Genomic DNA, 14,999 nt, shown 5'->3' with positions numbered 1-14,999 from the left:
CAAAATTTGAATTTTTTAATTCCTAATGCAAGCCACATAATTTACCCAGTCTTGGGACAGATACCAAGCACAACACTGTCATACCCAGTAGCTGGGTTGGCCCATGTCATTTTTTATTTACTTACCAACCAGTCAAATAAAATGTACTGCAAATTACTCAATAGTTCTGTTGGGGTCCACGGTGTGGCCAAAACCTTGTACGCCACACATGGTGCTGTGTTCATTTTCTTGCTCCTGTGTAAGAGTATCCCAGCAGCTGTGTGTCTACATTTGAATGTTAATGAAATCAGTGTGAAAAATAATTCCCTCGCTGTCTGTCTACGTCTTTATGTTTATTATTAAATAATAAAGGTCCCCTATTATGATTTGTTTTCTTTTGCTTTTATATTGTCCTAGTGGTCCCCTAATGCTGTATCTGAAGTCTCTTTCAGAAATTCAGCCTTGGTGCAGAATTACAGCCACTTTTATCCAGTCCCACAATGAGATTTCACCAGGATGTGTCGTTTCGGTGTCAGTAGCTTTAAATGCTAATGAGGAGGACAAAGGCAGGACGAGGAGGAGAGCAGCCTATAGAAGTGAGCAGGCATTCGCGTAATCAACACCACTCAACATCCACAATGTTTGCTGTAGACAGGAAGTTGTGTTTTTTTCCATCCCCCCCAAAAAATTAACCCATTGGTTGTTTAGAACTAAAGAAAACAGTACATTTGTGATCCTTTTTACTTCAAATCACTGACTAACTGCAATGTTTGCACATTTTCAAGCCATGATGGATGGTAGAGTTCCTTTTTGGGGGGAGGGGTGGGAAATTCACTGGGTTTAAAAAACATGAGAAACGGGAGGTTAACTTTCCCCCTTGAGACGTAATGGTACAAATTCCAGATTCAACCATCTGAGCTGCTGCTCTCTGAACGGTGAAGCAAAATGACCAAAGCACTCTTTACACCTACCGCTAGGGGAACTCATATTAATGTTAAATAATCTCACAAAAGTCAAATTTTCATAATAGGGTACGTTTAACAAATAAATTGCACTGATTAGCACATTAAATTCAGCAGCCATGGTTTCTATGAAAAGTTGTCATGTAACGCAATAATATTTTTCAACCTCACTGGCATACACACCTTGTCCAGCTCTTGCAAGTAGAGCAGGGCTGCATCGCATGCACTGAGGTAGCAGGACAGACACTCCTCCTCCCTCTCAGACAAGCGCACACGGGACGCAGCAGATAAGGCCTGATGGTCCAGCGACAGCCCTGTGTAGATTATGGTTACATTACCACCATGCATGTTATGTTGTAGTTCTGTAGGTCTGTAGTTATGAGGAAAGGACGGCACATCAGCACACAGGTCCTGAAATGGGCATCGATGGTTTTAATGGGTCACTGTGGAGGGGTTGAGCCAGAGGTCACTCTCTCATATCCTCTCCTATATTTGAGTGCATGTGTCTGTTATGTGTGTATGGGAAGCTGGTTATTAATATGAAAATAAACACACACAGACCTCCTGGGTTGCAGGAAGGAAGGCTGGCGTTCCAGGCCAGCACTAATCAAATAAGGAAAGGCAACTGCCAATAGACAAAACACACACAGTCTGAGGGATATTATTTCAAATGATCAATTTTTTCATGATATACGGTATACCACATTGTAAAAAGAATATGAATGCAAAAAAGATAAGCCTAAACCACAAGATAGTCATATTTGAACAATGCACCTTCTGATGAAGTTCAATGTTCACCAGAATATCTTCCCTGGACCTCCATTTCTTAACCACCACAGATCTGCCAGCAAAAGTTCAACCAATTTGATCACCACCCAGTCCATAATTAGTCATTTTCTAACAATGCTATTGCAGAACTAAAAGACATCATTGTAAACAGATTGCATGGACTTACTTTGCTGTCTCAGCTGTGTAATAAACCCACTGTCTTTTTTCAGGACTACTTCTTTCAACACGTGGAAGTTATTGCAGGACCAGTGGTGGCCTACAGGTTAAGGAAGCGGCCCCGTAATCAGAAGGTTGCCAAATCCCGATTCGTAGTGGTCTAATTTCTTTGCTGAACTACACTGTTTCAATGGTGAAACCCGCTTCTGTAGTTTAATGTACTGCTTTACTGTATGCTCAAAGTGTCATAACAGGATGTAATAACAGAAAAACACCAAAAAATTAATTGAAATTGTAAATAAGGCATATGTTGTTAATAACATATGTTGAATGTTCAATATAAACCATAAAACACTTTTTAAAGCACTTTTGGCCCCTGATGGAACTCCAAAAAGCAGTTCCTCTCAAGTTGTCCCCCTCAAGTTCAGTCAAAGCATCTGAGAGTAAGGGATGTTTTCAAAATGCTACCAATGCTAACATGGGTATTTGACCCTGTTGGAGCGTTACTAGCTCGGCCATGCCCACTCTGATCACTTATAAAGTTATAGCACAGCTCACACAATATAGTACTAGTTTTTGCTTGTGGATGCATGTGCTCGGGTACGGTCATGTGACCCATACAATCCACGAGGAAAGCCATATGCTAAATCATGCAGAAAGGAAAGCCCAATGACTTGGTCTATTCGCTCAACCATTTCAGAGTAAAATCCCAAAAAAAGCTTTTTCCCTCCTTTGGTCCTGATTTGTGGGTGGCCCATAGGCCCTGCTGAATAAGACAATATGTCAGACCGGCGGAAGATGCCAGGTCTTCAGCCAGGATTTTTTTACTGTTTATGCCTTGCAAGAGCTAAGCGTGAGTGTAACAGGTGTTTTTCAGTTTGTTTTCTGACTTTTTCTATCCCACGATGGCGGCACAGACAAATCCGATATGTCGGATCATAGATCTCTGAGAGGCCTTCAGGCTTGAATCAATGGCTACCCACGGGGATTATTAATATAAAATCCCTGCCAGACTATCAACCCTCCACCTTTGACAAACCTTTATGCAGGAAATTCAGTGAACAACACCTATGATAAGTAAGCAGGCAAAGCCATATGTTCAGATTATGTCCATATTAAAAAAACAAACAATTCATTAACGGGAGGGAAATACTAGCCTAGTGGGTTAGACTCTTGCCTATGAATGACAAAGTCACAGGATCAAACCTCACATTGTGTCCCTGATCAAGACACTTGACCCTGAGAGTCTCCAGGAGGACAGTCCCTGTAACTACTGATAAAATGGTAAATGGTCCCTGGAGGATCAGGAACTCTTGTTTATTTTACAGCATGACAGGTGCAAAAGCATTTATTTTATCATATGTTAATCTGAACATCCATTTTATTGTAACTTAATCTCAGTATAAATAAAATGATTTTACTTTTTTTGTTTTATTCATCTTTGTTGAACCCTACTTGTATAGTGAAAATAAAGGCATCTATTCTATTCTATAAAGACTATATTAGAGCTGTAATCAGCCCTAAAAAGTCTAAAATATGAAGTTAGTTGTAAAATATTTTGAATAATTTCAAATCATTTCCCTCCTCAATTATGTGATACTTTCACAAAATCAGTTGGTGATCCAACTCTCCCTACCTTTCCTCTAGTAACTTTAAAATTTCCTAAACATTTTGGAATGTTTTACTCTATACATCTTACACATTGCATCATTAATGTCCAGCAATTGGCAATACAGTCACCTGCTCTGTTTTATTGTTAATGAAGGAATCATGGAATAGGATCCACCAACAGATGTTTCATCTGTCTTCTTGACTCCTTAACAACAGTTAACAGAAGAATCATGAAGACAACATTTTCTTGCCATCTTCCTCAAGCTCTTTCCACAAATACATGCAAAGCACACAACATACACTCATGCAAGCATGCAAATGCACAGGCTGTTCTATAAATTGTCACGATCCGGCCCGAAAAGGGGTTACTCCGGTCCGGGATCCGGGGTTTCACTGTCATGTGAAATGTTCCCTAATCGTTCTCACCTGTGTTAATTGTATAAAGCTGCCCTGTTCGTTTCTGTTCGCTGTCAGGTCTTTAACGTTATTTTCTGTGTTCACCAATGTCAATGTCTTGGATGTCTCCCCTGTCCTGTGATTCACCATTAAACCCGTTTCGTGATGTCAGGTGATAGCGTCCTTCATTCCTTGTCTCCTCGTCACTCTTCGTCCTCCTCTCCGTGCACCCGCGGCGTCATGCCCGCATGGACGTGACATAAATATGACAACTTGCCCATAGACACCATTTATTTTATGTTGTGTTACGTTGTCTTCCAGGTCCCAGGAAAGGGCAACCAGACACAAATGTGGAAAACACGAGGTTTACACACACACACACACACACACACACACACACACAGGATTAAACCAACATCCCAACACACAAACTGAAGTCCATCTAGAATCTTAATCAGTCCTCCACTCAAACCATTTCCCTCAAAGCACTGGGATTGTAGACCTGAATATACAAGAATCTCTCCACAGATTATACAGTAGATTCCTAAAAGACCTATGCAAGTGATGAATAACCACATGAGTGAGATGCCAATCAGGAGTTCCACATGCATTTTCTTAGAATTTCTGGCTTCACACATTAACTAGGCAGTGGTGGCCTAGCGGGTAAAACAGTGAACGTGTAACCAAAGGGTGCCACTGATCAAGGTATGTGCCCACACTCCCCGGGCACTGTTCCTGGCTGCCCAATGCTCACTAAGGGTGATGCAGGATTAAAGGCAGAGCACACATTTCACAGTGTGCACCACGTGCTGTGCTATGCTGTGTATCTCAATGACTATCTCATATCCAAGATGGCGCCGGTGGGGTCGGCTGCTGTCACGACTGCTCTGACCCCGTTAGCTTGTTTTTGTCTTTTATACTTTTTTTCAATAACCTTTCACCGGCAAATCCCCCACCATTGAGCGCATTAAGTACAGTAGAGACACTCTTGTTTCTATTAGTATACAATGCACTTACAATACAAAGAAAAAACTGTTACACATATTTTATGTTTTAGGTTAAAGACATAAAAGTGTAATATTTGGTTATGTTTGCAATATTTGCATATTGGTTCATTGTTTACTTGCAATATTTGCAATAATCTGGTCTGTAGCAGTCGCTAAAAGCTTTTCACTGCATATCATACCATGTACGACTGTGTATGTGACAAATAAAATTTGAATTTGATTTGAATTTGACTTCACACACGCTTGCGTACTTATTGATGTGATTTGTGTAAGTTGCTTGGCTCAACACCAACATCTTTACCGACTGGAGAACAGTTCATGATTAATACATGCTAAAACAGCCGTGGCATTTGTGATATAATAGCGGGTGTGTATCAGCATCTAAGTGTGTTTATCCAAGTGCAGATAAATGGCAGAAGCCATATGGGTACATTCATAGTTTATGGTAAGAAGTTTGGTTTGGTCTGGCTGACAGGCACCTTTGATGACGAAAGCCTCTGCCAGGAGGCGCAGGTAGTACAGTGGCTGCCCATCACGTGTCAGGTCGTCAATGCCCACCCTGGCGCACATTCCCTGGGCGTCACGGTAACGCCCCTGGGCGTAGTGCACTTTAGCCATCAGGAGAAGAGCTTCATTCAGGCACCGGGGCTGTTGAACAACAACAGAAGCAAGGAAGAGTGAAGCTGAAGAGAGAGACTTTATCTCTCAACATAACCATTTTAAATATTTACATTTACATTATCATACACCCTTATCCAGAGCGACTTACAATCAGTAGTTACAGGGAGCAACTTAGGGTTAAGTGTCTTGCTTAGGGACACAATGGTAGTAAGTGGGATTTGAACCTGGGTCTTCTGGTTCATAGGCGAGTGTGTTACCCACTAGGCTACTACCTCCTACCCATCTAAGTTAAATATAACTTAGCAAGTGCAAAACTGTTTAAACAGCGGGGAGGTCATATACACAGAGAGGGACAAGCAAGACATGTGCCGGCATGGAAAAAATTTAAACACAAAAAAAATCGACACACACAGTGGATGCGCACAAAACTATGTATGTATGGCTGGGTGTGGCAGATGTGAGACAGAAGAGGGAACACGTGTGAGGCTTTTGTGACATGATAAAACACACACAACAGACACACACCTCCAGGCGACCCCTGCTCAAAAGATTGTTGAGGTAGGCTTTGGCACGGCCCAGTTTGGACTGTTCACTCAGAGGGGTGGAGCAATGCAGCAGAGCGATGTTCTCCAACAGACACTCCTCCAACAGAGCTTCTGCCAACAGCAGCATGCCATAGTCATCTACAAACACACACACACACACACAAATGAGACAACCATCAGCTGTTCCACCTGTTTCTCAAGTCTGCATCCTTAAAAAGCACATATTGTGCCTGATCAAATCGAAAAGTAACCTGAACTGAACCAAAAACTGCTATATAATAAAGTTGTAAATGAACAGGAAAAAATACACTAAAAATACACTAACTTCGCACAACCCACCAGGCCACTACCACCCCACTGTATGAACTGAAGCCACACGGCCCGGTCATCACCCTTCACTGTAACCCCCACATTTCCTAGGTGGCTCTTCAGTTTAAAACATCATTTCCTCTTGCTCCAACTTCTGATTCCTCTCCTCAGTTTCTGTTTATAGCTGACATTTCCCCCCATGCTGTCGGTCGCTTGTGTCGGCCACAAATTTGTGGGAAGATTGTCCTTCAGCTCACACGGCAAAGTGCTGGAACTACACCAGAGCTCTGCCGCCCCTCGCTTCGCACCGATGGGGACAACTTGTGGGAAGATTGTCCTTCAGCTCACACGGCAAAGTGCTGGAACTACACCAGAGCTCTGCCGCCCCTCGCTTCGCACCGATGGGGACAACTTGTGGGAAGATTGTCCTTCAGCTCACACGGCAAAGTGGTGCACAGTGCTGGAATTACACCAGAGCTCTGCCGCCCCTCGGTTCAGATCCCTCTGAAAATGCCATCACGTTCACCCAGTTTCTTCCCAAGAGCCACTTTAATCGCGGTCCCTTGTGGCAAGAAACTGAACCAGAGAGATGTTGTGTACTCAGGCGGACATGTGACGCTTAACGATAACAGGTAGACACTAACACAGTGACGTCACGCTACTGAATTTGCTGTTAAAGAACAGAAAATACCGGGTGACTGCAGACAGTAAAAGAAAAAACAATGATTTATATTTTTTATGTCCAAAGGTGTCCAAAATGTCCTAATGAGCGAGAAACAGTCCTCGCATGCAGCGGAGGGACAAAGTCCAGCTCCTGAGGAACTCACCGTCCTGGTGGATGCGCGCCGCGGCCAGCTGCTCCACCAGGCCGGGCACCTTCTCCCACTGGCACTCCGAGCGGCAGCGCTCCACCTCCGCCTCCAGCCGGTACTGCGAGAAGGAGATCCGGGACGACATGCCCGCTCCGTCCCGGTGGCCGACGGCGGACTGAAGGAGGAGAAAAGCGCCGCGGCTTTACTGAGCATGTGCGAGATTAAAAAAAGGAACTTCGGAACGAGACGAGTTCCTGTTTACGGCCAAAGTAACGCGCATGCATAATAACAATACTAGCAACAATCATGCATTATTATTATAGGTAATACTAGTGAGCCCAAGTGACTGGGCCAGAGTTTAGGCTTGTGCTGTGCGTCATGTGATTAAGTTTAAGGGATTTACCTCCGTGTCCTCTTTCCATCCAGCGTCCAATTAGTGGTTAACTAGATCAATTACAAAGCTCAGCCTTCCAGCCAGGCACGTAGAGAGAATTCACGGAAATATTACATTGTAATAACAACGATACATTTAATTTCCCAGAAAGCTACGCCTGTGTTTTTATTCCATAATTAGACATTATACTATTTCACGATATTACGTTCATTAGTGCGCCGCCCGGTGGAACTATTTTCCCCATTCAGAATATGTGTCAGGTCATTTTTCGTATTGCAATGAATAAAATGTTGCAGGCTTGTAAATGTTTTACATGTAATATTGCAATGAAAATATGACACAGAAGCCCAGGTTTAAACCAAGTTATCACGACTTTTTGATATCATCTACTCTACATGTCTACGCATCTAGTGCATGGACTACCTATGTACATCCACTGACTGGTCTAACTCGCTACGGACCGTCACACCAAACTCAACCTCCAGTCTCCGCAGAAGCGCTTTCGCGGCTTCGTTATCCCTGTGAAAGTTCGCCATTGACATTTTATCTCAGCTAAACCGCATCCTCCCTCTCGCTGACCGGCAGGCAAGCAACGGGCGCGAAGTGGACGCCCACTCGGTGACGTCAGAGCAACGCGCCTATCAGAAACGAGCGGTTGTGTACGCGGGGTGAAAGGTAACTACGGCGAGCCGCTCGGCCCAAAACGGTGGAGTTTAACACGTAATTGAAAACGCTAGCATTGGATGAACAGTTGGAACCTTAAGAGTTCTCTCTTTTTACAAAAGGTACGTGAATCGCGTGCGTTTGCAATGTGTTAGCAGGTGCAGTGAAATTAGAAGAACTAAGTGGTAAATTTGCGAAGACATTCGAAAGCTGACTAGCTACGTTTAGTTAGAAACAGACGATCAGCCACGGCGGGCGTCCTGGTTTCTCCGCACTCCAAGCTCTAAAGCACGCAGAAGCACGGAAGTTCATGCTTTCACCTGTAATTTATCTTATTTGCTTGTTATTTCGTGTTGGTGTGGAGTGATTACTGCTGCTGTGATTTATTTGCAATTATTGTGCAATCATCTGTAAATATCCTTTTAACCTGCAAGGAATGACTTGCTTGCACATGGCTTGAGTTGAGATTGTGCAGTTTTGTTTTTTTTTTTTTTTTGCCCGCAGGCACTTTCCTGGTGACAATGTGGCTCAGAGGGAGCACCAGGCCGAGCTCAACGTGGGCTTTACTGCTCGTGGTTTCCTGCTGTTGGCTGGCAGTACATTCCCACGGGGGGAGTCATGGTCAGACACAGAGCGGCACAGAGGACCATCATCCCGGCATGCGACTGGACAAAACCCTGGTCCAGGATAAAGAGTACGTGTCTCCACAGTTAATAACGAGATCCGTATGCCCTGTGGTGTCCAGATTTTTACTTTTACTGGGGGAAAAAAACATGGCTTGAACTAGGTCTGTTCACTGATTTCTGTGATGTTCGGACCCCTGTTTAACTCCTTTAGTGTTTTCTTTTGATTTCAGCCATATTATGGAGCACTTAGAGGGAGTGATTGACAAACCAGAGTCAGACATGACACCGCAGGAGTTACAGCTTCACTACTTTAAAATGCACGATTACGACGGCAACAACCTGCTGGACGGGTTGGAGCTGGCCACCGCAATCACACATGTTCACAAAGAGGTACAGAGATCGGTCCAAACAGCAGATCTGGTCATGCACAAATCAAAGTCTCTGTTTGCATTGTTGCCATCCAATAATGTCATTAACCCGTTAGTTGATGAATGCCATCCAAACATTTCAGTGTTGTCAGGGGACAATTTTACTAATGTTTTCTATTTCAGCACATTTTACACAGACTGAATCTTGTAAAATACTGCAGTGATGATCTCACGCATTTAACTTTCCCTCCAGGAGCGTGGAGAAAATAGCCAGCCAATGAAAGAAGAAGATTTAATTAGCCTTATTGACGATGTTCTGAGAGATGACGACAAGAACAACGATGGTTACATCGACTATGCAGAATTTGCCAAATCTCTGGAGTAGAAGGCAGGGAAGCAGCACTTCCCTCTCCCATCATGCACTTTCAGGCAGCCCATACCAAACATACCTTCAAACCATGGTGGCATTCATGGTTAATGAATCCATAACTGCCAAACAAGTCATAAGAATATAATAAAAGATATGTGTGTTTAGGAATTTATTGCTGTTATAATTAGGTAATTGGATGATGGATGCTTTAAAAGGGTGCACTTACATTTTTAACAGACATTAAAACACCTGGATTGCAGAAGTACACAAGCGACTTCATCATTGGGTATCCTCTTGCCTAATATCCTACTGGATTAGTTCACTACTTATTCTGCAAACTAGACAAATCATGCAATGTTCAGAACATCTAGTATTATAATGTGACCGAAAACTTTTTTTTTTTTTTACTGAACACCTTGCATTGGAATAAGGCAGGACTATAACTTGGAAATTTCACCAGCAGTATGCCATGTGTGACACCTCTCTATGTAGCAACAACATTTTGGATTGGACAGAAATCCAAATTCGTATCTGCCCTCAAATTTTTTTTGTGTCTGTGGAACATGTCACAATCTGTGTTCAGGGTTATTCGTTTTCTGGGAACTTTGTGTGACCCATACACGTGCATCGTTTGTAGCATGTACAGTCTACATACGTTGTTTTACTGACGTCAAATGAGGACCAAGAGATTTGTGTTTGTGCAGTGGTCTTTTTAAAGAGAAATGTTCATTTACCACACGGGACCCATATGGGACCAGTAGTTAAACAGACACTGTATATGTTCCTTTTTCATACTGTAACTGGTCAAATAACAACGCTTGGTCCTCTGTAATTTTGCCAGGTCACAGTTCTAGGTCAGAGCAGAAGAAATCTATTTTCATGTCAACATTTGAATGAAGATTGCATGTTTGTTTTGGGTGTCAGAGTCATTGTTAATTTCTTGTGTGTGTTGTGGGTGACAATTGTAATAAAGGTTTTATAAAAATATATATCTTTTTAGGTCCACATTGTGATCACGAAAAAAATGATGTTTAATTAATTATGAATGAATATAACACTATTCATTTCTAGATTGAATGTAGATACACAACTCCAGATGCACTTGGGCGCATTTGACTGCTTTTCTTGGTGCTGGGTAAGCCCAGGTAAATGAGGAGGGTTGTATCGGGAAGCCAAATCTTTGCGTGGAGAACCAGGCCAGTTGATCATCTGTGATGACCCATAACGGAAATAGCCAAATCTTACTACAGTGTTTGAAATGAGCATGCAAACCGGTGAAAATGTGCAGCAGCATGATTTCTAGCTCCAATGAGCAGTGTGATCCAGTGCTGACATGGAGGTGAAGGAGAACATGGACGTGGGATGCAGGTTGCTCCTCAGCTGACTGTACCAGCCGTTGTGTTGGTGGGCAGCCTGGGCCGGGCCTGGGGCAGTAGAACATGACAACTGACACTGACTGCCCGGTGCCTGGTGGTGTGAGTAGCCACCAGGAGGCAACACGGATGAGAAACTGTGCAGTGGTGCCAGTGAATGCGCGGACTGGTACTGGTAGGCCGTCCCTGGAGACTGTACACAGAGGCTGCCCAGCATAGGCCCTCTCCCTGGCATCACACCCACAGGCAACACCTTCTGTGAGGTACGCTCATGCTTACGCTGTTTGGCACGTCGGTTTTGGAACCACACCTGTGGAGCAAGAGGACTCACATTAAGTAGGCTCAAAATGACCAAAAATGTAAACTGGGTCATTCTTCCTTTTAAAATAGTTAGATGTTCATTAATACTTGATGAAGAATTTGCAGATTGTTATTGTGAAACACTGCAGCGCAGCACACGGTGACACAACTAAATGTGTCCTCTGCTTTTAACCATCACCTTAGTGAGCAGTGGGCAGCCATAAAAGGGGCCCGGGGAGATTTGTGGGCTTCCCGCTAGGCCACCACTGCCGCATGTTATGCGTTGACCAACTACAGGATACAGGTTATACTACATTGGCTTGACCAATGTAGTATAACCTCTGGCAACCTTTGGTTGAAAGTTATATCAAATTATGGAAAAAAACGAATTGTCATCATTATATACCTTTAATAATAATAATAAAAAAATATTATCATCATGACCGTCATAAATAAAAGAATGCTTAGAGACCTGCACGCGGGCCTCGTTGAGCTGGGTGGTGCGCGCCAGCTCCTCGCGCCTATGGACATCTGGGTAATGGTTGTGGCAGAACGCTCGCTCCAGCTGCTCCAGCTGTTGGTGGTTGAAGGTGGTGCGGTGGCGCCTGCGTGCGGGGGATGACGTGTAGGGCCTGCTCAGAAGCGGCGGGCCTGCTAAGCCTCTCCTGGGCGGGCTGGCCGCATCTGAAGGAGGGAAATTTGCAGCGTGTTTTGTGGGGAAATTTTCAAAATAGGCTTCTTGTGCATTTCTCAAATTACTCGCAATCAGGAGCAACGGGCAAGTTCAGCGGATTTAGGAGCATTTACCACACTGTGGGTGACAAGGATGGGCTTTACGAGCAAAACTCAATATCGTGAGAAAGAGATACCAGAGATTTCAGGATTCTACTCAGATTAAGGTGACAATACACTGCAAGGTGACTAATTTGTAAAATTGGTAGACAAGCTTTGGGGCCTTCAAGGAACAAAAGCCGTTGGTGAAATAATAAGAAAATTAGATTTAAAGACACAAACTAACAAGGACATTCTCTTGTACAAAGCTACACTATAAACCATTACAGCCGTGGCCCATGAGTTTAACATATAAGTTCTAACAAAAAAACCTTGTATGTACAGACCAAAAATAGTACGGACTATTGCTTGCAATAGTGAACGCATCATTAAGTGTGGATTTATAGCCTAGATAAAGGTGATAAATTGACTTACCCACTGTGGAGCTCAGGGTGGAAATGCCAGGTTTGGAACACTTCATCACATCCATCGCTGGTTTTTCCCGAGCCATGACCAGGTGCAAATGCAAGGTGAGGGTGGGAAAGGCATCCCACTGCTTTTCATCATCATCAATTGTGACATCACAAGTTGCCACACCTACTTACCAAGTGGGTACAGCGTGGGGGGAGCGCTGTGTATCTTGCACAAAGTACCAACTGCATCTTTCATCTTTCATAAAATGGAGTCATTTAGTCATTTTTATCATTTATTTAAAACAAAAAAAATTCAATTTTCACAATAACATCACCTTTACGTGCCATTAGACTAGCAAATTGACAAATTGCCATGAAAATGGCATCTGCACACAGAGTGAGGCAAAGACTGTTGGAGGATGGCCTGGAGACAGCAAAGAGACACTTCTCTCAAAGAAAAACATTAAGGACAGACTGATCCTCTGCAGAAAGTACAGGGATTGGACTTCTGAGGACTTGAGTAAAGTCATTTTCTCTGATGAAGCGCAGCACACGGCGACAAAATTTCCCCTTTCCAATAGTTTGGGGCATCTGGAGAAGAAAAGGTGAGCGCTACCATCAGTCCTGTCTTGTGCCAACAGTAAAGCATCCTGAGACCATTCATGTATGGGGCTGATTCTCATTGAAACATTGAAATTTTGGGTTCATGGCCAGGAAAGTCCCCAGACCTTACTCCAATTGAGAACTTGTGGTCAATCCTCAGGTGTGTGGAAATTCTGAACTCTGTACTAACTCATCTTGGTTCAGACCAAAGGTGGAGATTTCAGAACAATTCACATTCCAACTAAAACATCCCAAGCATAATAAATTTACGTCTGTGTTTAAATAGGCCCAGGAGTGTGTTTTGCCAGTAGATGGCAGCAAGAAGACTTTCTCCAGCTTCCTCTGCTTTTTGTGTCTCCTCTGTCTTTCAACAAAGTGTCCCACAATGTCGCAGGTCCACATGTGACTTTCCCTGTAATTATTGCAGCGACTACACATATTTCTTCACCTTTTGTGTTCAGAATAATGTCCGTGAAAGAATGAGACAAGTGCAGAGGGCCGGAGTGTGATTGTTATACTGCAGCCAGACACTGGGCTGCACATCTCTTAAAAGGACGTGTTTGTTTGTGAGGTCACCTGACTGGCTGATCCCCACACGGAATTGTGGGTACAGCCTGAACTCTCTGTGGCCACCATGCCCCCAGGGCACTATGGAATTTCCAGCAAGCTGTGGAATCCCGACTCTGTCCCAAACACCACTAGGACCAAGAGGAGGTTCTGACTGTGCGGCCAAAACCACATGGAGTTCAGAACTCTTCTGAGATGGATCAGGGCAACACACACACACACTCTAAACACTTACTGCTCACATGTGGCCTTGTGTCTGCTGAAGTTACGTAATATATGAAAGAAGGGACACACACACTCGCACATGCTCTTTCACACAAAGAAATCTACTGGTCAAAGGTTTTAGAACACAGCAGCCTTTTTATTTAAATTCAAGCAGATCAATATCAAATCACAGAACAGATAACCTTTAAAGTAAAAAAAGAAGAAATAAATCTAAAGCAATCATTTATAAATTGTAAATTGTTGAGCCCTTAAAGAACACAAAATTCAGTTCAGACATAGCTTGGATTTATGATTTGGGTCATTATCTTGCTACAGGATGAACCCCTGAGCCACTAGGCACATTCCAGAGGGTCCTGCATGACAATGAAGATTGCAGTATTGGCCATTTCAGGGTGTCTCTCGCTCTCTGAAGGTCCACAACTCTGGACCCAGCATTCTTGACAGTGGATGTCATAGACTGAGAAACTTGTCTCAGAAACTTGTCATCTGATGCTGTTGTGGCTTTTGGTCTGCAAGTCCCCTTTCTGAAAGAGTTTCCCAACGTTTCTGAGGGCCTTTTGCTGGTGACAAAGACTAGACTCTTGACTCTTGTCTGTCTCTTGCCAACTTGCAAGGCTTGATCAACCTCCATTACTGCAGAATAGCTTTCAACCAGTTCAACCAGTTACCTGTTCTGTGAAAAAGGCCCTTATGTATAATTCTGAAATGTGCATTATTCTTCAGTTTGGGACCATATATCATTTCAAGGTATTCACTGGACTTATTCCAGTATTGGAGAGTTTAACTGGTTGTGTAGTTCTGCAAATAAACACACTAACACATTACTGGGCAAAAGCATTCTGCTAAAGTGAACTACAAACCAGTGAAATCAAAACTACTGCTTATTTAAGCTGCAAACAATCATGCATTTACCTAAACCATTTATTGCAGAATTAGCTTATGTTCTTTAAACAGTGACATTATTTGTATTTGTATATCCTATTGTTCGCTGAGCAATAATAGAGACAAACCCCAAGTTCTTGTTTCACATCTCTACATATCAACAGTTTTTCTCATATCAAATGAAATTATTGCCACTTTTGTTTTTGTTTTTTTTAATGATTATTTGTGAGTTACCTTTTGGAAGATTAAATTCACTA

The 14,999-nt window shown here is 43.1% G+C and overlaps 3 protein-coding genes across 7 annotated transcripts in view; 1 reads left to right on the top strand and 2 right to left on the bottom strand.

Annotated features, from left to right (window-relative positions):
• ttc7a (tetratricopeptide repeat domain 7A) overlaps nt 1–8,196 on the bottom strand; it is a 29,658-nt gene extending 21,462 nt beyond the window's left edge. For 2 of the 5 annotated variants that reach the window (XM_028990069.1, XM_028990072.1), the window contains exons 1-5: nt 8,061–8,168; nt 7,203–7,362; nt 6,047–6,204; nt 5,380–5,548; nt 1,125–1,255 (exon numbers count right to left, since the gene is read on the bottom strand). In XM_028990069.1, the coding sequence (XP_028845902.1) occupies nt 1,125–1,255; nt 5,380–5,548; nt 6,047–6,204; nt 7,203–7,362; nt 8,061–8,123 (681 nt within the window). In that variant the 5' untranslated portion in view covers nt 8,124–8,168. Of the gene's footprint in view, nt 1–1,124; nt 1,256–5,379; nt 5,549–6,046; nt 6,205–7,202; nt 7,363–7,590 lie in introns of those variants that run through there. The other 3 variants (XM_028990070.1, XM_028990073.1, XM_028990074.1) reach the window with 3 other exon arrangements.
• Nucleotides 8,197–8,214: 18 nt separating this feature from the next.
• mcfd2 (multiple coagulation factor deficiency 2, ER cargo receptor complex subunit) lies at nt 8,215–10,595 on the top strand. The gene is made up of 4 exons (XM_028990076.1): nt 8,215–8,366; nt 8,749–8,938; nt 9,101–9,260; nt 9,492–10,595. Exons 2-4 carry the CDS (start codon nt 8,766–8,768, stop codon nt 9,621–9,623), a joined length of 465 nt encoding a protein of 154 aa, XP_028845909.1. The 5' UTR covers nt 8,215–8,366; nt 8,749–8,765; the 3' UTR covers nt 9,624–10,595.
• On the bottom strand, nt 9,787–12,542 carry prop1 (PROP paired-like homeobox 1). Its single transcript, XM_028989129.1, has 3 exons — nt 12,488–12,542; nt 11,754–12,052; nt 9,787–11,291 (listed from the first exon to the last, which is right to left on the bottom strand). Exons 1-3 carry the CDS (start codon nt 12,540–12,542, stop codon nt 10,908–10,910), a joined length of 738 nt encoding a protein of 245 aa, XP_028844962.1. The 3' UTR covers nt 9,787–10,907.
• Nucleotides 12,543–14,999: the final 2,457 nt, after the last annotated feature.

Source organism: Denticeps clupeoides, chromosome 8 (assembly GCF_900700375.1).
Source record: "Denticeps clupeoides chromosome 8, fDenClu1.1, whole genome shotgun sequence".
NCBI classification, from domain to species: domain Eukaryota; kingdom Metazoa; phylum Chordata; class Actinopteri; order Clupeiformes; family Denticipitidae; genus Denticeps; species Denticeps clupeoides.
This window is presented reverse-complemented; position numbering and strand designations above follow the sequence as displayed.

Excerpts from the sequence above, each read along its gene's own strand:
- prop1 (XM_028989129.1), bottom strand. The coding sequence starts at position 12,542 with ATGGATGTGATGAAGTGTTCCAAACCTGGCATTTCCACCCTGAGCTCC. Across the intron at positions 12,053-12,487 it reads CACCCTGAGCTCCACAGTGG|TCCTGATTGCGAGTAATTTG; the intron begins GTAAGTCAATTT and ends CTTGCCCGTTGC. Across the intron at positions 11,292-11,753 it reads TCAACGAGGCCCGCGTGCAG|GTGTGGTTCCAAAACCGACG; the intron begins GTCTCTAAGCAT and ends CTTGCTCCACAG.
- mcfd2 (XM_028990076.1), top strand. The coding sequence starts at position 8,766 with ATGTGGCTCAGAGGGAGCACCAGGCCGAGCTCAACGTGGGCTTTACTG. Across the intron at positions 8,939-9,100 it reads ACCCTGGTCCAGGATAAAGA|CCATATTATGGAGCACTTAG; the intron begins GTACGTGTCTCC and ends TTTTGATTTCAG. Across the intron at positions 9,261-9,491 it reads TCACACATGTTCACAAAGAG|GAGCGTGGAGAAAATAGCCA; the intron begins GTACAGAGATCG and ends CTTTCCCTCCAG.